Source organism: Colletotrichum karsti (genome assembly GCF_011947395.1).
Source record: "Colletotrichum karsti strain CkLH20 chromosome Unknown Scaffold3, whole genome shotgun sequence".
NCBI lineage: Eukaryota > Fungi > Ascomycota > Sordariomycetes > Glomerellales > Glomerellaceae > Colletotrichum > Colletotrichum karsti.
Genome location: NW_024065903.1, coordinates 325,700 through 348,821, shown reverse-complemented (window position 1 = coordinate 348,821; position 23,122 = coordinate 325,700). Strand labels below are relative to the sequence as shown.

Below are 23,122 nucleotides of genomic sequence, written 5' to 3'. Positions count from 1 at the left end.
CTTGATTGACATTAATCTTCTTGTATGGGGTTGCCGTTTTGGGACACAGCCCTCAGTGAAGTTCCTTTGTTTCCCGAAACCTCCTTCATGGTACCTTCGAGGTTCCTTTAAGCCATCCATATATGCACCAATATAGTATACCTCCCTAAGATTCCAAGGTATCCTCATATGACCAAGTACGTATAACCAAAGAACCACCCAAATGCTAGTCATATCGTCATAATAGTCGCGGTTATCGCACCGCTATGCATCGTACACTCGTCCCAACCCAGTCATCTCATAATTGCGAAGATGGCGTTGTTAAAGTCGACTCCCTCTTGTCCGCCTCGCCTCGGCTTCCCACGGGCCCCTCGGCCTCCGCGGTGCCCTTCAGCTCTCCCAGCAACGACCTGACTCTCTCGATCCGTCCGACAGCCCCTTCCAGCCTCTCCAACCTCCGTTTCTTGTCCTGGTCCCGCTTCTCGAGCACCTCAACCCGCTCCTCCAGCTTCGCCCGCGCCCGCCTCTCCGTCGCGACCATCTCGTTCGCCTGCTCGAACAGGCTCACGCTCAACTCCTCCACCTCCTGACTCGTCGTGCTCAACCTCGCCTCGGCCTGTACCCTGAGCTTCTGTTCCCTCGTAAGCGCCTCCAGCAGGTCCTCCGTCGTCGCGGGATCCCCCGGCGCCGGCGGCGACGGCGCTCGCAGATTCGGCGTGCTCTTCATGCCTCGCGGGCTCAGCAACTGTGATAGTCTGTTGGCGCCGCCCGAGAGAAACGAAGTGCGTGTTGGCGAGGGGGTCGGCGCGGGGGCGGGGATGGGGGCGGGAGGGGTTTGCGGTTTGGAGGACTGGATGCGCAGGCGGGCGAGCTCGTCTTCGTAGTCGGCCCAGCGGTCGACGGCGGCGGCGGCCTTTTGGTTGAGGAGGCGGACCTGGGCTTCGAGGTCGGCGATGCGGGCTTGGGCATCGAGGAGGGAAGGCGGTGGTTCGAGGACGACGCCGCAGGACGGGCAGGAATGTTGTTCGGAGCGGTCCGTCGAGAGGGAGAGCGTCGGCGGCGGCAGAGGCGCGGCGGTCATGGTCATGGTTGCGCTCATGGCTTCGTTGCGGTTGTTGCCCACTCTCTCTGTGCAGCCTGGTCTGACGAAGTGTTGCCAGGAGAGTGAGAGTTGTGGGAAACCGTCGAGATATGGCTGGCTGCCACGAGTCGGACAAGCTTTTCGTCGGGTGGTCGGGCTGTTTTCTATGGAGGAGGCAGAGAAAGCTAGCGGCAGCTAGAGTTTGGAAAGTGTGACGTCGCACCGCCAGAGGTTCGTTCGGGAGGGATAGAGGATGCGAGGGGTGGGCGCACGATCGTAGGTAAGGTATAATTGGAAAATGGAAGTGATAGTGTCCTTTATTCGGGCCTTGTTTGCGCTTTGAGCCTTTTCGAAGTCTCCGAGGGTTCCCTACGGCGCAAATGTGACTGATATTGACCTGTCTGGGCTAGAAACAATAGGAAGGAAAAGAACAAATTAACGTGTTCACCACAAATTTCTTTCCCGTCTGCTGCCTGGGTTGTCTCGCGGCGCCCACATGCCTACCTCATCTTAGCCACCGGGTTTATCATGTGTGGGTGGTATGGATGTCAAGTGTGACACCTGTGACCTATCAACCGCAACCCAACGCGATGGGACGGGCTGGGCTGGGTTAAACTGCGCCTCCCTGCTTTCGTCGCAATTGGGGAGGCTCGTTCAAACGGGCGGAGCGACCAACGCCGCCGGCGATTGGCGAGGCACTCAATTCGAGCGACGACCGTTCTCCACTCCTGTTCCAGCACCCTCCTTGAGAAGCCTTTTTCTATTCAGTACCGAGATGGCAGGGAGGACGAAGGCCGGATGTTTTTTGGCACTCTTTTGTTGCGTGTTCTCATTCTCTTTCTGCGGGGCATCGGACCTTTGATTCCATTTGATGAAGTATGATTTTAGGCCTTTTTTGGTGTGTTTCTTAATCTTATTACTGCCGACTGAAGAATGTTTGCTCTCGTTCGACGCATGCTATCAAAGACGAGTAAGGGGCAATGTCTGTCGTGTATCACAACTGTGGGCGCAAGCCTTGGACTTTTTTCATCCCCCTTTTCCCTTTGATGCCCGAAAATCCCGTTGATAATACACGATCGTCCCCTTGCATGAAGACGTCTCTGACATCGGACTGGCCACATTGGACACCTCCAAGAGTCCTTCTACCGCCCGTGCTCCGACGCCGCAGGGAACACCTAAGGCGCCCTGCCGAACGTGACATGCAAACCCCCTCCGGACGACACTGACTGCTGCTGCGATGGTAGGTTCGCAGTGGACCTTTTCCTTCCCTTACTCGTCATGCATTTCATGCGCAGCAGCTTCAGAAGACAGAATAAAGCTATGCGCGCCGGCCCTCGGGTTCGGTCCAAGACTCTGAAACCGCCAAAAACCCGCTGTCATGTCGTCATACCGGACTCCCGTTTCGAAACGCGACGAGAGCTCTTCCTTGTTCGGAGGGCGAACACCGGCCGTCGGCCAGCCTCGTCGGCGAGGCGGAGCAAAGAAAAAACTCTAATTCGGTATGCGTTGCGCGGCCTTGCGTTGTCCGCAGTCGGCAAGTCAATGTCGTGAAGTTTTTGCTCCAGATAAAGGCCCACGGAGGCGAGTCCGTCAGTTCGGCTTCGCCACCTTGCGCGGCTCTCCGATGCCCGTCTCCGGGTCCTTGTACTCCTTCCAGCTGACCGGCACCATGTCGTTGCCAGCCTCGCTGGTGGCCATGATGACGCCTAGCTCGTTACTGGCCGTAGAGAGATAGTAGTTCGCCTGATCTCCCAGAGAAATCTGTCACCCAAAGTCAGTCTCTCCTTCTCGTGGTGTATCATCACGTGCGACTTACCACCTGCGCCCGAACAATGTCGCCGGGCTTGAAGCTCTCGTAAATCTTGACCTTGTCTTTCTCCGTCGCTCTCACGTCCTGCGATCTGATGACGCCCTGCCACTCCGTTTGCAGGACCGTGTCGCCAACTTGCTGGATCGTGACGATAGCCTGCTTCGGCATCAACCGCACAACGCGGCAGAGAACCACGTTGCCAACGTCCGGAAGCACCTCGCGCTTCTTATCACCGCTGCCTTGCGCCTGCCGGGGGGCCACGGAGAGCGTCGGCATCTCTTCTGTGGTAGGGGCGGTGATGCGGTTGAGCCGCTTCGGTGCCGTCGGTGCCTTGGCTGAAGGGGTGACGATCACCTTGCCCATCAGCGAGGCTACCACTGTGCCATTGTAGACGTGCGTTCCGGGGCCGGCGTTGTAACGGGAGGTCGGGCCCAGAGCCTTGCCCGGGACGGCGGTCTGGGGGATCTCATCCGTAGCCATCTTTCAGGTTGTATCGACTTTTTCGTCAATGACGTATGAGATTGCTTCGTGTTTTCGAGTGGTTCGCAGCTCTTATTCGTACTCGTTCTTCAATGCTTGCGAGGTAAGCTGACGAATAATAAGATCCCGAATGAGCTGATGCGGTGGATTTTGATCCCCCTGCTCCGAGTGAGATTTTGATGAGATTCCGCTCGTTCGGTAGCTCTGAGGCGTATGAAAATCCGATAGTCCGAAATTTTCAGTGAGCTTCCTGCGGCCAAGCGGTCCCGCGGAGACCGTTTAGACGAATGGTGCGCCGGGGCCCCGCTATCCGGAGTGCTCCCAGCTCTGGCACCCCACAGAGCTCAGGTCGTCAGGCCACTGGGAAGTCGAGCTTCCGGGCGGTCGCGCAAGGCAGAAATAAAGTGAAGATGCAGGGTCCTGGGTCCATCTTCTCAACCAAAACATTGGAGCATTGCGATTCCGCAGCTCAACGATACTTATTCTCCGGTCTTCCCGCCGCCATTTCGTAACAGTGCACCCTCCTCTCCTAATTGCCATCGCGCATTGTCATTGGAGTCACTGCATTCATTAATTAATTTTCCCTTCAAGGTTCATATTGGGTTGATTATAGACTTATTCGGCATTCACAATGGTATCAGTCAGGGGCTTGTTCACGCTGGCGCTATGGATCGGTCTGTTGACCCCCATTTACATGCTCCTTGAGAAGAACTTGGAGAAGTTCTACATCTTCGACCATGAGCACCTGCACGACCTCTCGAAGCGTGCGATCGCGACGCACGGTAACGACACTAGGTCTGTCGTCAACTACATCGTGACCGAGCTCAATGGCCTCGTCCCCCAGAACGTCAACCTCGATGAGGAATGGGTGTTCAACAACGCCGGAGGTGCCATGGGCGCCATGTACATTATCCACGCCAGTAAGCTCCCACACTACTCCCTCGGTATCAATGTCCTTACTAACAAGTGCTCTCCTCCAGGTATTACGGAGTACCTCATCGTCTTTGGCACCGCGATCGGAACCGAGGGCCACAGCGGCCGCCACACCGCCGACGACTACTTCAACATCCTCTACGGCACCCAGCTGGCCTACGTTCCCGGCGTGTACGAGCCCGAGGTCTACCCCCAGGGCAGCGTCCACCACCTTCACCGTGGCGACGTCAAGCAATACAAGATGGACCAGGGCTGCTTCGCGCTCGAGTACGCCCGCGGCTGGATCCCTCCCATGCTCTTCTTCGGCTTCGCGGACGGTCTGTCCAGCACCCTCGACTTCCCGACGCTGTGGAAGACGACGAGAATCACCGGTCGCGAGATGATTTCCAATCTGCTTAAGGGCAAGTTCTAAAGGACAAATCTTAGAAAGGGGGCCACTTCGAGTGATGGCTGCATCAGGAGTAGCTCCCGTCATTATGCGACGATGCGCCATGATAGAGATGAAGAAGAAAATGGGCCTATGCGAAGGCGAAAAGAGCGCGATTGCTTCAAACATTCGCATTGGTCATGTCGACCAGAAGACTTATCTACATCAATATTTAATACGGCAGAAAAGCCGCTTCTACACAATCATCATGAATTCGCCTTTCAGTTTATTTCGGGGTACTAGTGTATTCAGCAGTTAGGTTGCATACGAGCGCATGCGATCTGCAGGTGAGAGACATTCAGCAAGCTCGCGCTCCAATAACGCAACGCAACGGCTCGGCACGCCTTGCGGCCCCGTTCAGCTGAGGAATGGCGTGAGATTCGCGCTGGACCCCTGGTCTGCATGTTACCGATTGTTTTCTCGTCTGTCGTCTCCGTGTCTTCACCGAGACCACCGAAACATAACTTTCTCACCGAATATCTTCCGCTTGGAAAGTCTGGCCAATCCGGACTGCAATTTTACGCGGCCAAAGTCTCTTTCTCGGAGCTGCCACAGCATACGGGCGTCGGGCATCCAAAAGCTTGGGGGATCGCCATAAGTATCACGCCATCCCAAAGGACGTCCTACCTCTTCATCCAGACTGGGCCAAAGGACGCGGCCTGCTTCAAAATCTCACCTCGGAAAACGCGGAGTCCTAGAAGGGATTCTCATGCTGAATTGCCCGTTTGAACTTCGTGACGCTTTTCCGTTGTCGTCCGGGGCCGCTCAAACAGTATTTCGTCGGGAATACGCGACGGCAGTAGTGCATCCATCAACTTCCCACATAGAGCTCCTTCGGCAAGTGGATGCTCGCCAGATGCAGAGGACGCGATGGAAGACGGCGTCACATCCGCACTCACTTTACAGACCATATCTCGATTTACATCAGCCTTCGAACCATGGGCAGTCAGGTATGAGGAACGAGGCCCTCAACATATCCAAAATACCGCATCAACATGAGGCAGGCAGGGCAAACTCATGGTCTGGAATGCAGTCAAGCGGATGGTGTTGCCATTCCCGTGTGCGCATGTGGTCTCAAGGCACATGACAATGTGAAGAGTATTATGCCTCTGTCCTGGCTCTCGACACCGCGAAGAGTCAGTCCATTCGAGCCTTCCTAACTTGGGTCTTTCGCTCAGAAGTCACACAAGGCCTCCAAGCACTATAGTTCAACGGTCTACCATGTTGCTTTTGTCATTTCTGTCTGGCTTCTCGTGTGCTCGAAATCCCTTCGGTAAATAAGGCTCAGGCTATATTTGCCAGTGTGCCTTTGCAACGAGAGTTGTGATGGAGTGAAACGATTTGCAAAGTTTCGGCGGCTGTCACCCCAAGAGTCGGTCGCCCACTCACCAGAACTCGAGCAACTTCACCGCGACGGTTTTTGAAAGAGATCCTTTCGACGTGTACTGTTCTACCAAAAGATCTGACTTCGAAGCTTGCTGTCTTGATGAGTGGCTGATTGCATTTTCTGGTCGCCCCTGCATCTACATTTCACTTCCTTCGCTCTTGTCGTTCCGTGTGTCATCAGCTCCCATCACCACTGGTTTTATTTTTGTTCCCTCCTACTTAGTATTTATTCTATTTAGACGTCTCAATATTCGCCTTCGGTTGGGTTACTGAAGCGTCTCTTGAAAAGCTAGTGGTGGTGGTCTAGAACTGCATTTTGATTGAATAGTCATGGGCTGGCGTAACCTGGGCAACATGCTTCTCTCATTGACATAATCTTAAAAAAGTCCTCATTCAGTAGAGTCATGTTTGAACCAACTTCAGCTATTCTCGGCAGTGATTGGCACTCAACTTGCATGTCGCGACAGTCCGGGCATCAAGCTTAACACACAGACATCGGAATACCAGCCGATCAACGACAATAACTTCCACAAGCGAATGAAGATATTTGGATAACTGAGGGAAGAGTGCCTACCGGAGTCAAGCGGTTCCATCTCGTCTGGTCTCCGGTACACTGTTGCCCCTGAGCTGGGACCCTTCCTGCCCAACGGGCTGCCGCCCACGTCTTGCCTTCCTCCACGATCTGCAGCGCGAACCGTCCGTTCTTGCAATGTTTGAGAACTCTCTCATCCCATCCCTGCAGCTCTCTTACTCCAGGTTTTGGAAGCAGTCAATCTTTAACCTTTTCCCCTCAAGATAACGACGTTCCGCCATCCCTGCCTCCCGTATGGCTTTGCTGCGGTGTTTCATACTTCAGACCACGAGCCACCACATTATATACCAGTCATCGCCCACGGGCTTATCAGTGCGAGCGGCATCCTATCTTCATCAACTAAACTAACTATTTGCGCTTACCGTCGCAGGCGAGGTCGCAGTCAATATGTCGAACCGAGATAGGATCGAACAAACTGCAGGCCAGTCCACCGAGGCATCCTACGACATGAAGTATTACGAAGATGTCTCGCTAGACGAGAAGAGAGGCATTCGGAGCCGGCCTGATGCTCCGACAGAGGAGGACCTGAAGACGCTGCGTCGGGTTTCGGATCATATTCCCTTCAAGATATTCACAATTGCCTTCGTCGAGTTGTGCGAGCGCTTCTCTTACTATGGATCCATCATCGTTGTAAGTAAAATCGTATCACCAAGTCGCACTTGCATGAACTGACAGTTGGACAGCGTAAGTTTGTTTTCGCGCATTCACTACCGCGAGGTACTGACTAGACTAGTCACCAACTTCATTCAACAACCTCTCCCACCTGGGTCTACGACTGGCCGCGGTACCGACTCTCCGAAAGGCCAGCCGGGCGCTTTGGGAATGGGTCAGCAGGCTTCGACAGGCATCACGACTTTCAATCAATTCTGGCAATACTTTATGCCCCTCTTCGGTGCCTGGGTTGCGGACAAATACTGGGGGCGGTATAAGACTATTTGCATTGCCATCGCCATCGACCTCGTTGGTCACCTCATCTTAATATCTTCGGCCATTCCACCGGTCATCACCAAACCGAAGGAGAACTCCCTGACGGCTCTTATGGTTGGCATGATTGTAGGTTAACCTCAACTGAAGGTTCCAAAAACCTGACTGACTGTCTTTCAGGTCATTGGCTTTGCAACTGGAGGTAATTCTTCCTAACGGCACGAACCTGTGCTGCGATGTTGTTGGATATTGGCGTGGATCATTACTGACCAATGTAGGTTTCAAACCGAACGTCTCTCCATTGATTACGGAACAATTGGACATCGAGCATTTGACCGTTCGTACTTTGAAGAGCGGCGAGCGGGTAGTTGTCGATCCAGCCATCACGGTCAACCGCGTCTACAACTGGTTCTACTTATTCATCAACGTCGGTGCACTCGTTGGCCAAATATCGATGGTATACGCCGAGAAGTATGTTGGGTTCTGGTTCAGCTTCACGCTCCCGACTTGCATGCTCGCGCTTTGCCCTTTGGTCATGTGGTGGGGAAAGGGAAGGTATCGAGACCAGCCTCCCTCAGGATCCGTCCTGGGCCCGGCTTTGAGGACGTTTTTATATGCACAAAGGGGCCGCTGGTCGATCAATCCGGTTAAAACTTGGCGAAACATGCACGACGGAACGTTCTGGGAGAGCGTGAAGCCCTCTAATTTCAGCGATGCTACTCGACCCAAATGGATGACCTTTGACGACGCCTGGGTGGACGAACTGTAAGACCACTCTACCCCTGCTGCTTAAACGGATGACTGACATCTCCAGACGCCGAGGGTTCGCAGCATGTGCCGTGTTCTCATGGTACCCGATTTATTGGCTCTCGTACAACCAGCTGAACAACAATCTTGTCTCTCAGGCGGCAGTGATGCAGCTCAACGGCCTTCCTAACGACATCCTTTCCAATCTCGACCCGTTGGCTCTATTGATCTTTATTCCCGTATGCGACTTGCTCCTCTATCCTACTCTCCGCAAGATGAGAATTCGATTTACTCCCATCAGAAAGATCACCTTCGGCTTCTTTACCGGATCAGCCGCAATGGTGTGGGCTTGTGTGCTTCAGTACAAGATCTACCAACGCTCCGTGTGCGGTGAGAATGCGTCTGGCACTCTGCCCAATGGCGAGGCGTGCCCCAATGTCGACATCAACGTGTGGGCTCAAACAGGCGCCTATGTTCTCATCGCCCTCTCAGAGATTTTCGCTAGCATCACGAGCCTGGAGTATGCTTTCAGCAAGGCCCCCAAGAACATGCGTTCCATGGTTCAAGCGGTTGCGCTTTTCATGTCCGCCATTTCAGCCGCTATCGGTCAGGCTTTCACCCCGCTGAGTACGGACCCCTACTTGGTTTGGAACTACGGCATTGTTGCGGTTCTCGCCGCTGTTGCAGGTGCGATTTTCTGGATTCAATTCCGCGGATTGGACGCCGAGGAGGACTCTATGAACGAACTACCCGAGGGCCATGTCGGCGCGGGGGCTCCTTCCGACGGGGGTGTGCTGGGTATGGAGTTGGGAGAAGTCTCGCAGGTCGGTGGTAATAAGAAAGGATATTGAGTTGGGTTTGTCGTGGCGAAGTATCTTAACTCGTCGGGAGGTGAGAGTGGGGGAGACGAGTGCGGCTCATCGCAAATGAGTATCACGGGGTTAATGGGAGTATGAATCCAGTAGTTCCTAAGGTGTTTTTGCGTAAAAATAGAAAGTACATTGGCATTCAGATCCTCAGGTGAATGCAGTGAGTTCGCGACTGCTCTGGGTGAGGTAGTTTCCAGTGACAGGGGAGGGAGTACGTCGTTGTCGCCAACTGGGAGGTCGGTGGCCTTACAAGGACATCAGTAGAGAAAGCGGCAAGCAGTTCTGAGAAATACTTAAATGGCGATAAACACCCACAAACTTTTTCATGTCTGTTTCCCGGAGAAGAGAGGACGGCGCTGGTTGGGTGTACTCGCGGGCCCCTGAATGAGGGTCTGCAGTTGAGGACTCAGGGGTTCATATGTACTCCTGGGCCACGGCCAACAATCCAGTCATCATCGAAGAATAGTCAGAAAGACACAGTGATACTCTTGCGGCTGGAAATAAGCCAATGGGCCGTGAGAAGAATCATGATGTTGCGATGATAGATGTGTGCTGCGCAGGAGCAATAAAAGCTAAGCGGAAAACGAGTCCCGAAGATACCTACCTGGAAACGTCCCCAGTCCTACCGAATCATTGTTCGAACAAATTGGACTAAAGAACCGTGATATTTGAAGATTGGATGCAAAAAAAGGTGTCAAGTAAGGGGCTCGTGGTGATGGTGCGATAACATCGAATACAAATGGCTTACTGCGTCGAAGCCGCAGAGGGAAATGATGAAACGGCCAAACTACTTTGGATCACTGTAACGATTGCAAAACACTGTAGCATCATTGAGAGAACCAGAGGGATACTGGTTTGAAGGTATCTCAGAAGGCCCCGTGCTTATCTTCGAGAACTATCCATGCTGTTGTAGATAGGGGAAGGGCCTTATCGAAGTCAAACCCCAAAACCCAAGACTATCACACAGCACCTTAGCACTCACAGCACTCACAGCTTCCGTAGCTCATTCAAACAGAGGCTTTCACCTATCTCCCTACTGCGAAGGCTCTTCTGTGAGAAAGTGGGAGTGTTCCCACTGCTAGGGGCCTTCAGGTGAGGGTGGGCATGAGTGGGCGCTGTCCTTCCTTGATTTACTCGTCACGGATACAGGCCGAAGTAATGAAAGGCGGGAACAGCAGGAAACGAATGAGATCATACCAGTCAGATGTACGAGGAGTTCGTCGATATCGCCGGTGGGATTGAGAGAATCTACGTCCCTATCACTAACTCTGCCATCCCTCTTCAGTGAACCTAGCCACACAAGCTCCGCGAGACACAAAACCCAAAGTGACTTCACAAGTCCCTTGACTACAAACGAACCGACATGGAAAGAGAAACCAAGCTTCCAGAACGACCTTCTAGAAAAACCCAACTCCCGCGGGAAAAAAAAGTGGTGACGGCGAACGACAACCCCCCTACCCCTGTCTTATCGTCCCGACGGTGGCAGATGAGAGAGCTATCCGTAGATTGAGGAAGTGGACTCCTCCTCTGGCCCTCTTCCCGAGGTCCTATTTTCCCTTATCACTGACATCAAAAACGGGGGGGCCACCTGCCTGCCGGCCCTGCTATGCCATGCCTCTCGGTATCCGTCTGTACGGAGTACTGTAAACGGTTACGGTACCAGTCAGTCCAGTCCAGTCCCAACAGGGATAATGAGATCTGATAGCTCTGAACCCAAGGTTTCCCTCCCCGATCTAACCTCAAAAGCATCAGCAGCAGCAACCTAAACCCACTTTCTCGATTCGGGACGTAGATGAGACGAACCAAGAACCAGGGCTGTACAGGAGGCCACGAACGACGTGAAAAGGATAGACTTTGCGCGGCATATGGGGCTTTACCAGGAAAACGTTGAAGAATGAAGTCATCTCATGCAAGTCCCGGGACCCCATGTGCGCATCGGCGGCGCCCCACGATTTTTTTCGGGAGGTTTCTCGGTGTTGTTGGTGGTGTTGGTGTCTAGACGTCTGTCTCTCTCCCACGCAGACAGGAAAACCCCCACGCTTTGAGCAAGGGGACGACCGCCGTGGCATCAAAGTCACGTTTCTGCGGCCTGCGACACCACGGGCAGACATAAATATGAGAACCGACGCCCGCCACGTCTGGGCTGGTTCGGCCACCTCATCCTCGTCTCGTTCACGCTCATGTGACGAATATAATGAAGTAAATACGTCCATCTTTTCATGTTGAATCATGACCTATTTGATCTCTTCCTCCGACGCAATGCTTTCATTGACAAACAAACACATCCAGAACAGAATCGCCCGCGAGCTATGCATTACTCGCGCCCTTACTTTTTTGTTGACCATGCAACGCCATGCCAGCCCATGAAAATGACTCGAGGAAAGAGCTGTCATCGCCTTCTCATAAAATAACAGCTGACCGAGGCAGTCTGCCTTCAGCCTTCCCTTCCCACAATGAGGGGCACGAGAAGACCGAGACATGCATCCTGCCGGGCAGCGCAAAATCGATACCCCAAACGCACCTTTTTTTCCGAACCGAATTCCCGTCATTTTTTTGATTTCCTACTTCACCCAGGCGCCGCAGCATGCAATGTGTATGTCGTGTGTGGTGTGTGATACGCTTCGAAGTCGCTCGAGCTCATGGCCGTCGAAACCAAGTGGTGACGCACTTCTGCTGTGCTTGCTTTGTGTTTAAGCGAGCCACTCCTCCTCATCTCTCTTGTTGCCTCTCATAACCAGGCCGTCATCTTCGTCCTCTGATTCTTCGTCTTCTTCCTCGTCTTGCTGCACTTCATGTTCTGGCTGGCGAGCGGCGGGAATATTTGTGCCCTGAACCGGTGCGGCCTCCTCTTCGGGTGCTTCCTCCTCGTCGTCATACATCCACGTCATGCCGTTGGCCTGCTCTTCCAGGATGAAAGCCTCCTGTGCATACTCCTCGAGACCCCGGGGGCCTTCCCACAACGCGTTTGATTGGGCGAGACAGTTGTCCTCTAATTCGACGTCGCCAAAGTAAGGAGGCTGTTTCTTAGGATCCTCATGACCCAGAGAGAAAAGCTTTTCCAACGCCTCCAGCTGCTGGCGATAGCCATTAGGAATCTTGACCTTGAGCTCGATCGGGCCGCGGATGTACTTGACGGGGCGGCCAACACCTCTTGCAAAGACCTCGCAAGCCTCGCGTGGTGTGAGCATTTCCCAAGCCAAGGCGATGCGCTTTGTCCGCCACTTGGATAGACCATCCTTGAAAATCTGCAAGATTGCCGGACCGACATCGTGTTCGGCATCAAGCCACGGCAGCTTCACGTCCTCGTGAAACGGCGCTTGCCACTTAAAGGAACCGTCCGGCTGGAGTTCCATGCAGAAAAGAGGATACGGCAGGGAGGTGAAGTTGTTGTTGTAAATGCCGGTGTAGACGAAAGTCGCTGGCAGCTCGATCTTGCGGACGTACTCCTCAACTTGGTGCTTAGCAGCCCAGAGAGGCAACGAAGGCCATTCCGAGTTGTAGGCTGCGTGATCCGGCATGGAAGAGTAGATGTAGTGGTGGACTCCAGCCTTCTTGGCGGCATCGGCAAGCGCCTTGCCGATTTGGAACTCGTCTCCATAAAAGGTGGTGTTGATGAAGGCCAGCTGGGTGTCACGGAAGAGATCATTGATCAGATCATGGTTGACGCCGACACCAGAGATGGGCCCATTCGAAGTGACATCTCTATTATCGGGGGTCGGCTTGTGTCTTGTGTACAACTCTCCAACAAGGACAGTGACATTGGGGTTAGAGTTAACCTCAGTAGCCACTACACCTTCGAGGTTCCGTAGCTGAGCGCGGACGTGGTAGCCAACAGCAGTGGCGACTCTGATGAAAGAAGCAGCCTGACGACCGCTCGCGTTGATAACGGCGATAGTCTTGTTTGGGGTGGGCATCGGGCGCTTGAAAGGTCGGAAAGTCAACGAGTTATTTCTTGACGCGGCCAACGGGGAGGACTCTGAGTATGACGAGCGAGAGTGTTTGTGCGTCCTGACACCGGTATAGATTGGAGAGTCGCCGTGGTAGTGGTGATTTGAGTGGTCCTGCTGCGGTTGTGACTGCTGCTGGTGCTGCTGCTGCTTGGCGGGACGGATAGGGATTCCGACCCCGTTGAGTTGGGAAGGCATCAGGGTGACCATTTAGAAGTCTCCGAGACGAACTCGCTCTTGCGGGGAAGAGCAGGAACTGAGAGCGGCAACCGAAGGTTTTGAGTTGCGAAAACAGGTGGTGCAAGGGCTTGTCGTCAACCCCGCTATTTCCCCCAGAGATTTCGCCGAAGGAGGGTGTAAGTGCGGTCTTGGTTTGTGGAGAAGAACTCGGGGAGGGAGAGTGATGTGATGGGTGTCCCGAAAACGGCGCGGCAGGTCGTAAAGTCGGGGTCGGGGTTGATGGGAATGTTTTAAAGGCCCGTCTCAATCATGACAAACCGATACGTAAAATCGAGGTTCGAGCCTATGGCAGGCCGGAAGGCTATCGCGAAAAAGGAGAGTACCGAACGGGCCAAGTGCAGGTCTCTGCGCAGGCGGGCACGCGAGTGAAAGAAGACTGACAGACGGACAGGGACCGAAGGGTGCGAGTGATTCGAGACCAAGACCGACGTGACGAAGTGACGGGGCGAGTTCTCGTTAAGCAATGATTAAATGCTGTTGTGGTGGTTCCTGGAACTGGACTCGAATCGGAATGATTCAAGAACCCTGAGGGGTCGGCTGAGAAGAATGGCGAGATAGATAGCAAACACCGTTATCAAAGCCAGCTCCTCTTTTGGTCGATGGCGGGGTTTACCCCAGCAAATTGGCAATGGCCAAGCTTGCAGATGCAGACGCAGCCCGGCAAGATGGGCGTAAGCCTGTCAAGGCCGAAGGTCGATCAAAGATCTGGGGAATGAATGGATTAACACTAGGCTGCGTCCGTCAGCGGAGGCGGCGATGGTTGTATCCGTCCGGGCTGGAAAAGGATGGGCGCGTGCTCGAGTAAGTGACTTGTTCGACAGAGGGTTGCCGATACTGATAAGGAAGATTCGGGGTAAGAGGGTTATCTCAAGGGATGTCGCACGCCGTCTCGTATTTGACCGGTTGTTCCTGAGATAAGTGCCCAAGTCGTTGGCCGTTGGCAGCTGCAGAAGCTGTCGAATGGTGGAGGGGCGTTTAATAAATGAGATGAGGCCCCTTTGAGGCGTGTAGATAGCAAGTGCGCAGGCGTGTAGCTGAGGTGAGGTGTGAGGTGGTAGATAAGTGCGCGAGTGTTGAGTGAGTGAGAGCAACGCAACGTTGGCTGAAGTGAGTGAGTTGCGTGTGAGAGGGGTGTGTATGTGCGTGTGTGTGTCCCCTGTCGGTCTCAGTCAAGTGAGCAAAGTGCTGTAAGTCGAATTGCCCAGTCAGGCGAGTTTCGTCAGGGTGATGCGAGTGTGCGTGCTTCTTGGACTTGTTGTCGTCGTCGGACTATCCACCGATAATCTGCATCTGAGGGCTCACGACGCAAGGTATGGCCTAATCTGTCCAATCGGGGGAAAAACAGGCTGACCGTGCCCCTGTATGCGCGGCGAGCGTCACTGGCTGGATTGCCTCGTGGCCTTGTCGCTTGGGATGAGTCGCTGGGCTAGAAGGCCGAGTGAGCAGACTGGGAGTTCGGCGTGGAGATCCGATGCGAAGCTGGCTGGTTCCGGAGGGGTCCGCAGCAGCGGTGTATGGGTTGGCGAATGTCTCCTTCTGTTCTAGAGTGAGGTCGGTTGTTTGCCAGGGCGCAGTGGACGCGATGGACAACGAGGGAAGGAGAAGAAAGATCCACGGTGGGTATTGGCGGGATCAGATGATGTCTCCTTGGGGGCCTTGGGTCGTGTGTGTTGTGGTGCCGCGGTGGCCTTCTTGTTATGTCGTTGGGCGGCTCTTTTGGCTGCAGAGGACAAGGAATTTTCTGCAGTGTGTTTGTAGGTATGGGGTCGGCTTATGTGAAGTCGAACCTTATGAAGTGAGAGGATCGGAGGAGAATGTCCACCGGCTGGCGAAGAGTCGGGCGATTTCGAATAGGAATGGGCCAAAAAGAGATGGAGATTACTCCAATTCGTTCTTGGTAAAGCAGAAGCGGGCAGAGACCAGATGACCTCAGTTGAGGAGAGGTATCAAAGCTTTTGATACCGGTCCTAGTCAGTCCGTGTGTTGATTTGACCAACTAGAAACGGACAAGGGTTGTCGAGCTGTTCTGGGCCGTGCTGTGTGGTGTGTTGGCTTGATGACGACGGAACGGACAGAAGACGACGTGTAAGTTGGAAAGAGGGAGGAAGAGGATGGGGGAGATAAGATCTAGAAGGATCGAGTCAAAAAAGAAGTCGGGAGGGAATAAGAGGGGTCGGTCGTGTGAGGGTGGGAAAGTGCGGACGAGATGGGATTTGGTGAGGTGGTTTAGAACCAATTGGCAGTGGCAGTGGCAGGGTCGAGGTTTAGGTCCAAGTTTCTGGTCAGAACGACAACACTGGACAGGACAGGATTGAAGAGGCGGCAAGTTTAGAATTCCTGGGCTGGTTCAAGTGCAACAGGACAAGCAAAGTCAAAGGTAAAATCGAGCACTGAGCCACGGATGGATGGATACATGGATTTGTATTTTAATTATTTGAGGAAACTGGATCTGGTGGCCAGGGCACGCACAGCGCGGGAGTTTTGTGTGATTTTACATGGAGAGTGAGTGTGTTGCCGTTTAGTTCCTTTTCTGTTAATAATTGAATCTTCGCGCCGGCGGCCACGGGCACGAGGACGAAGACGAGGGTTGGGTTGGGTTGAGCTTGAGCACGTTGCGTTTTTGCCGGCGTCTTTGATGCAAGCGCAACAACAACGGGTCCCCGTCGAGCGGAAACGACAGCCATCAACCCATCCATCCATCCAGCCAGCCATCCGTCGTATGGGGCCGCAACACGGAAGCACGCCCGTCTTGCTGGCTGGGCCAAGGATGACGGGGACGGGAGGGCAAGGATGTTGGGAGGGGAGCATGGCGGGACGAGGGATGGAGACTTGTCAGAGACTCCAAAGGTACAGAAGTACATGGAGTCAGAATCAAGTGAAGGAAGGAGTGATGCAAATGATGAGGTGGGAGAATCGAGTAAGAGGAGGAGGGGGGATAACTGCCATTGTGAGTGGTGCAATTCGGATACCTCGACCGGTACTGTGTCGTTGTGGGAGCACGTGTACCTTGGCCCGTGGCCGCCGTCCCGCCGAGCATGACTCTACACCTACGACGGACCTTACAGTACAGGTATTTTACGGCGGACGGCCAGTGACCGGCGCGGATCGAGAAGTTGCTCACTGAATCGAGGGAGAAGAGTACCTTACTACGGTATGTAAAGGTAAAGGTACGGTAACTGTCGTACCGTCTCTCTTGCTGGGTCTTCCCAGGGCTATATCCGCTGTACTTTTGTAGTAAGGTAGTTTTCTCTCAGAGACTCAGAGTATTCTCGCCGTGTCCAAACGAGTCCAAGGTTGGGCTTATTATGTAAGAGCTTGAATCCCGTTGGCTGGGCCTTTCTCTTACCCAGTTGCTCTTACCTACTGAGAAACGTTGTTAAGCCTCTGGGCCTGCTCTCGCCATTTGTCCCCAGTCTTTGTGCATTGCTGCTGCTTCAGAAAATTTTTCCTTATCTTTGCCGATTTTTTTTCTCCCGCTTTCCACCCGTACGTACCAACCTTACCCTTCCCTTCCAAGGCCGACCTGCTTGTGCCTCATCCCGTGCCACCTTACTGTGAAGTATGGAGTACTCACTGCGTACACTTACACAACCAATGCCAACCATGGCGGACCGTCGGTTACTTTACCCAAGAAAAGGTACATTACCCTATGGACCTTGTGGATGCCGCATTCAGCCCACATGGGTCGTCGCTACGAATCTGCTTCTACAAGGTATCAACCACACCTTACGCCATCTTGCACACACAACACACACGACTCACCATTGACTCGGGCCTCCGATGGTTGACCGACGACGACAACGACGACAAAAACAACAACCGGTATTCAGGGACCCTGACGTATCACTATCGACCTGCCATCACATCATCATATCAGACCGAGACATCCGTCCGCCGTCGGTGACCCCCTCGCAATCTCACTGACCGACTACCTTACCTAGGTACGGTACAGGCCCAGATAAGGCATAAACGAGCACCTTGATAACCTCCAACAAATTTCACCTCCAAGTTCCGACTCCTCCACGACCATGAGGTTGCTATTTAAGCACTACTGCTGCGCATCGCGCCGGTCAACCCCCGGCGCAAATCAGAGTCCCCACACCACGCACTATGACAGTATCAACCTATCCCTATGCAACTGGCGCTGGCACTGGCACTGGCACTGGCGCTTTTGTCGGTGATCGGAGTCCATCCCGATGTCTCAATCCTCAGAACCACCTGCAAACTTTTTCTGGCAACATGCTCCACATCCCGGAAACGTGATGCACAGAAATCTGCGCGGCCCACGTCTGAATACCTCCAACGTCCGATCCTCACAAACGCTGTTGATACGGCGGGTTCGTAACCTCATCTTACAACTTGAGAAAACACTATGCTCAGTGTCGCGGCCCAAGACCTCACTCTGGGACATCATCGCACGCTCGGCTAATACTGGCCCGTTGTCTTTCTTCTTGGGAACACCACGCCCATGATGAGATAATGGCTTTAAGCCTACCTTATCCGTATACCTTCGCAGTATTCGTACAGATACATGAAGAGCACACACCTGTGAGGTGCATGGGCCATTGCCCCCAGACGGCCGGCCCCACACCCGTCTTTCAGGGCAGTCAGGAGAAACATCGAGATATCGCAATCCCAGGTCCTCATGGGGAAATCTAAGGCAACGTCAGGCAGGCACATCGCGCTCTCACCACACAACAACGAGAACCACCACCAAGATAGCCTCATCCTGCATGTCTGAGATTAGCCTCTTGGTCGACTAGTAGTGTCACCCTCGCACCGGCTACAGCGTCTACTGCGGTACGTGCCTCTCCCAGGGCCAACCTAGCACCGCACAACGCCGCCGCTTCCTCTATCGCGAGGTCCCCTTATGCACGTCGGCTACAGAAGGATCAAGCTCTCATCGACATGAAGGCTTATCAGACGCAGCGCCGATTCGTCCCAGATGTCTTGCGTTGACTGTGCCATTGGTTCCGGTAATACTGATTACCGTCATCATCGTGGACATGCCTCTGAGCTGTGCTACAAGCACTACGACGGATCTGGATGCAAACCAGCAAGACTTGCGTCCGAGGCTCAGGACATGCGCATGTTCACGACATCTGGATGTCGATACCTGGCCAACAGCCGACTCCCATGGCTATCGTATTGGCAGTTTAGCAGTTGGGAAACTTAGTCGGGTCTAGGCCAGCCCACGACGTTCAAACGCAACCCAGCGGGTCATCCCAGACGCGGAGTTTGAGGCGGAAGCTGCTGCGGTGCTGAAGCCTCGTCGTGCAGCAGCTGCCACGGTCCTTTCACACGGCCAACCTCAGCGATCCGGCCCGCCGCCTTGGGACGACAGTCGACCGCCTCTCTCACTCCCGTTCGGTGCGCGTGGGCAGATCCGAAGCGGCGAGACATGGCGAATTGATGGCTGGCGGACAAAGATAAGCAGTTCGCTGACCCGGCTAATGGGAAAAGTTCTACGTCTGTAATGGGATTGACAAACAAAGACAAAAGTCAAAAGCTCGGGCAACGATGCGCCAATGGCATTTCAAACCATCGAGCAATGCCGTCCTTGCTAGCACCGCATTCTTTTCATTACGTACAAATGGACCCAGTCCAACGTCTAAACCGTCCTCTATGCCGTCATTCACCTAACCAAATGGCGTTCCGTCTGCTTATGAGCCAACGTTTCCCCCTCCCGTCGGAGTGGACATCTCCGCGGAGGAGTTTGGCAGCCACCAGAGGGCTACCGACGGGTAATATTTCATCACAAACTTTGTCTCGCCCGACTGTGTTTCTTTCGTCAACCAGTCGCTCCTTGCGTAACCCTCCACGTCGCGAAAGTCTTGCGCTCAGCAGTCAGTTCAGCTCGGGAAGAGGAGCACCTCCGGATACTGGTCTAATGCAAACAGTCCCCGCTTCGCTGCCGCCGATTTGCGGATTTTGCGGGGAAGATGGTCCATGCCTTGTAGGGCACCGTTGCACGCCAGCTTTTTGATGTAGAAACGTCGCATCCTCTACACCAAGCGACGACGCGACAAGATGCATGGCGTGGAGTGCGACAAACGCCGGGAGAAGCCAGAGCCGCCCAACAGCCCTCGTGCTCGTCGTCTACAATTTCGTTTGGTTCGACACGCCCGCTCGCCGCCGGCCATTTCTCAAAAGGCGGCCCACCGGCTTTTACGTCACGGTTTCGACCCTGTCTCGCTCGTTGAGAAATACCCCTCGTCAGGAACAAAAATCGCAGGGTCCGATTCCCCGGAGGACGCCCGCCGTCTTCGCACGCCATCGGTCCAGCCAGTGTTGGAAGGGAGCCCAAAGTAGAAGAAAATCCGGGGTCACAATGTCCAATTGCTATCGATATGCCCAACCTCGCAACAACTTTCAAGTCACCTGAGCAGACTCAATTTGACCCCTGCCTGCTTGTCTGGTGGCCAAGCCAGCACCCATCCGTACAGCTGTTTCCCCCACGGGCCCATCCTCGTTGTGGGCACCGATATCGCGTGTTGAGGGGTTCAAAAGGTCCTATGTAGCTTCGCATGTACTTCGTACTCAAATAGCTCACCACACGGCCAAGTCGTTTGCTCTTGCTAGGCCCGAATAGGAGCTTGAGCCCAGAGCTCGCGGAGCCGCAGCCCCATGCTATGCGCCCGTTCCAGGCCAGCTTCCTGCGCGCGCACATATGCGAAACGCGCGTAGACCTGGACTCAGCTCCATCAGCTACCGAGCCGCCCTGGCAGCGGCATATGTATGGCCTGTGAAATATGCAAAAAACCCTTGCACCTCACCGCAGAAAACGGGATAGGACGGCGACGGCCTCCGATCCGACCCTCCTTACCCCTCAACCTTGTTGTCCCAGGTTCGGCTCCCATGTCCCGGGTGCCGAGAAGTCGAAGTCGTTCGGCATCGGTCCGCGGTCAAACCACGCCGGCTGAACGGCCTCGAAGTCGCCAATGGGGTCGTTGTTGGTTTGTCCCATGATGTTATCAAAGTAGCGCTGTTCGGGTTAGGAAAAGAGCCGATCCTTGTCTCGCGTCTGTGGTGATATCAAAGACTTACCCAGTCCATTTCGTTGCTGACCTCGATCCACCCACGGTCGAGCCCGTTGTCGCTCGATCCCAAGTTCGGGCCGACAAGGTCCAGAGGCTGGAAGTGGTTCGCTAACTGGTTCGTGACGTTCGAGGGGAATGACGTCGTATCTGTGATGCTGTCAGCGATGCCGTCGCACACCAGACCGTTGGGGACTATCTTGCCGTTAATGGAAAGATTTGTGAGAAGCTGCGTGTCGTGGCTCGACATTGTCTCTGATGCCCCCTCACCGCGCCGCACCGAAGCCGGCGCCGGCACCCCGTCATCCTTTGGCGGCGAGTTGGGCGGCGATCCGAGCTTGTTCAGCATCGTCTCCAGTATCTCCGCCGTCTTCTTGATCTCGGGCACCTCCCGGGCGATGCTGACCCAGACGCCGTACGACCGCTGCAGCATTTGGAGCAAGTGCTCCCTCGTCGGCCGCGGGTCCATCTTGTCCATCCATTCATGCTCGTGGGCGCCGTCCCAGAACTCGTCGTTGCCAACGGACAGGTAGATGATGATCGCCGCCAGCAGAAAGTCGTGGACCGCGAGCGACGAGACGAACCACCCGTTCTGCGAGAGCATGTTGCCCGGCTGGCACGCGTGCCAGATGGTGTTCTGGAACTCGAGCTGGATCATGGCGCCCTCGACGCACTGCCGCCGCGAGTAGTCGTGCTCCGTCCTCGCCGCGGGCTCCAGCAGGAACCGCCGGTGCAGCACGCACCGCGCCTTGTTGTACAGCGACGCCAGCCCGAACCGCTGGATCACCTGCATCGGCGGCGTCGTCACGCACTGCTCGAGCGGCTTCACCATCATGAACGGCGGGATCCGGGCCCAGGCCTCGTGCAGCAGCGCGTCGAGGCGCATCACCTCGGCGTACGGCGGCGGCGTCAGCAGGTGCGCCTGCCGCGCGACCTGGCCGAAGACCCTCATCAGCCCGGACTTGATGATGGGGTACGTCATCTCGGTGTAGTCGGTCATGGGCCGCGCGGGGGGCAGCTCGGGGGTGTCGGGGGAGAAGTCCTCGTCGACGAGGTTGCGGGGCAGCTCGACGTCGCAGTCGATGCCGTTGAGCATGCTGGGGAGGCCCATGTGGAAGGAGACGAGGAGGTCGAGCTGGACGGCCATGTTCCACATGCGGCGGCGCATCTCGCCGTCAAAGGCGGAGACGTTGGCGAGCTTGGAGGGCTCGCGGTGGAGGCCCATCTTGAGGAGGAGGCGGAAGCAGACGGAGGAGAGGACGTAGCAGTTCATCTGGGCGGCGCGGGAGATGATGAACTCGGCCTCGACGTAGAGGATGAAGGGCGGGATGGTGGCGATGGAGGGCTGGGTGTACTTGCCCGAGACGAGGCACCAGGCGGCGGCGGCGCGGAAGGTCTTGAAGCGGTCCATGGGCGGCAGCGGGGAGTCGCCGGTGAGCTCGTGCGGGGCGAGGAAGGTCGAGTAGAAGACGCCCAGGGACATGATCATGAAGAGCAGGGCGAGCCAGTGGATGGAGACGTCTGAGGGGCTCTTCCAGAACTCGGCGTACTGGCGAGCGTAAGTTCTCATTTCAGCGGCAGAGGAAATGTGAAACACGACTTACTTGCTTTACAAAGGTTGGTCTGTGGACGATATCTGGTATTTGAGTTAGATGTGGTTCAGGGAAGGTCGGAGGGGGTTTATTCTACTTACGTTGTGAGGGGCTGTTGGATGAGAAGTATCTCATGACGAGACGATCGACGACTTTCTTCTCTGGGACGAGTCTCATCAACTCTTCGCGATTGCGGGGCATATTCTTCGAGTACAGGAGGACATCAGGCGACTCAAGTTCGTCAGGTTGCTCGGGGCTATCATTCCCCCAGTCCTCGTCAATCTCCGGCTCCTCGAAGTAACTCTTCATATCCTCGATCTGACATTCATATTAGTCTTAAAACACTTTGTTCACTCATCACCTCTCAAGGCACAAAAACAAACGTAACACATAAAACACTCACATCCTCAAGAATCGCCATGAAATGCGTGGCCCCAACATACGTCGTCCCCCTCTCCCCCTGCACGATCTGGCCGCCAGGCTGCGCGACATTTTCGTCCTTCGGCACTGGCGCCGGAGCAGCTGACGGGAGAGAACCGCCATCGTCCATCATGGTCCGGACCATGCCCTCCAGCCGCTTCAGCCGCGCCGCCATGCCCTTGGTCGGCTTCTGCTTCTCGGGCTTTGGGGCGTAGACGCAGCCCTCGGGGCGGGACTTCTTGAGGCACTGGCCGCAGGGCTCGGAGCGGTCGCACTTCAGCTTGGAGGCGCGGCAGGGACCGCAGGAGAGGAGCACGCGAGAGCGCTTCGCGGCCGCGGCGGCGGTGGTACTCCCGTTTCCGGGCCCGCTGCTGCCGCCGGTGCTCGGGCCTTGTGGGCTTGTCTCCGGGTCCATTGTGAAGAGGGTGTGTGCGTCTGTCTTTACTAGGTAATTTATTGGGTTTTCTTTGACACCGGGACGCGGTCTGATATCTAGGTTAGGTTTGGTTGTTGAGGTGGTGGGGTCAGGGGTAAGGTGAGGTAAGGTATGCAGGTGAGAGGCACGGAGCCGTGTTAAGGTTTCCGGCGCCGAAGTCTGACGTCTGCCGGCAGTCCGGATGGATACCTTATACTGTAGGAGGGCCGGGTGAGCGGATCA

General features: G+C 54.9%; 6 protein-coding genes across 6 annotated transcripts; 2 read left to right on the top strand and 4 right to left on the bottom strand.

The window, feature by feature from the left end:
- Positions 1-277: 277 nt before the first annotated feature.
- On the bottom strand, positions 278-1,078 carry CkaCkLH20_01204 (uncharacterized protein; the record flags this gene model as incomplete). Its single annotated transcript, XM_038883923.1, has 1 exon — positions 278-1,078. One exon carries the CDS (start codon positions 1,076-1,078, stop codon positions 278-280), a length of 801 nt encoding a protein of 266 aa, XP_038750515.1.
- A 1,572-nt stretch (positions 1,079-2,650) lies between these two features.
- CkaCkLH20_01203 (uncharacterized protein) lies at positions 2,651-3,350 on the bottom strand (the record flags this gene model as incomplete). The annotated part of the gene is made up of 2 exons (XM_038883922.1): positions 2,651-2,821; positions 2,877-3,350. 2 exons carry the CDS (start codon positions 3,348-3,350, stop codon positions 2,651-2,653), a joined length of 645 nt encoding a protein of 214 aa, XP_038750514.1.
- Positions 3,351-3,981: 631 nt separating this feature from the next.
- Positions 3,982-4,695, top strand: CkaCkLH20_01202 (C-8 sterol isomerase; the record flags this gene model as incomplete). Its single annotated transcript, XM_038883921.1, has 2 exons — positions 3,982-4,270; positions 4,331-4,695. The coding sequence occupies 2 exons, from the start codon at positions 3,982-3,984 to the stop codon at positions 4,693-4,695; spliced, it is 654 nt and encodes a 217-aa protein (XP_038750513.1).
- Positions 4,696-7,075: 2,380 nt separating this feature from the next.
- On the top strand, positions 7,076-9,210 carry CkaCkLH20_01201 (oligopeptide transporter; the record flags this gene model as incomplete). The annotated part of the gene is made up of 5 exons (XM_038883920.1): positions 7,076-7,318; positions 7,364-7,741; positions 7,793-7,814; positions 7,891-8,377; positions 8,427-9,210. 5 exons carry the CDS (start codon positions 7,076-7,078, stop codon positions 9,208-9,210), a joined length of 1,914 nt encoding a protein of 637 aa, XP_038750512.1.
- Positions 9,211-11,918: 2,708 nt separating this feature from the next.
- On the bottom strand, positions 11,919-13,385 carry CkaCkLH20_01200 (uncharacterized protein; the record flags this gene model as incomplete). The annotated part of the gene is made up of 1 exon (XM_038883919.1): positions 11,919-13,385. One exon carries the CDS (start codon positions 13,383-13,385, stop codon positions 11,919-11,921), a length of 1,467 nt encoding a protein of 488 aa, XP_038750511.1.
- A 6,859-nt stretch (positions 13,386-20,244) lies between these two features.
- Positions 20,245-22,879, bottom strand: CkaCkLH20_01199 (uncharacterized protein; the record flags this gene model as incomplete). Its single annotated transcript, XM_038883918.1, has 5 exons — positions 20,245-20,400; positions 20,463-22,001; positions 22,057-22,088; positions 22,146-22,362; positions 22,448-22,879. The coding sequence occupies 5 exons, from the start codon at positions 22,877-22,879 to the stop codon at positions 20,245-20,247; spliced, it is 2,376 nt and encodes a 791-aa protein (XP_038750510.1).
- Positions 22,880-23,122: the final 243 nt, after the last annotated feature.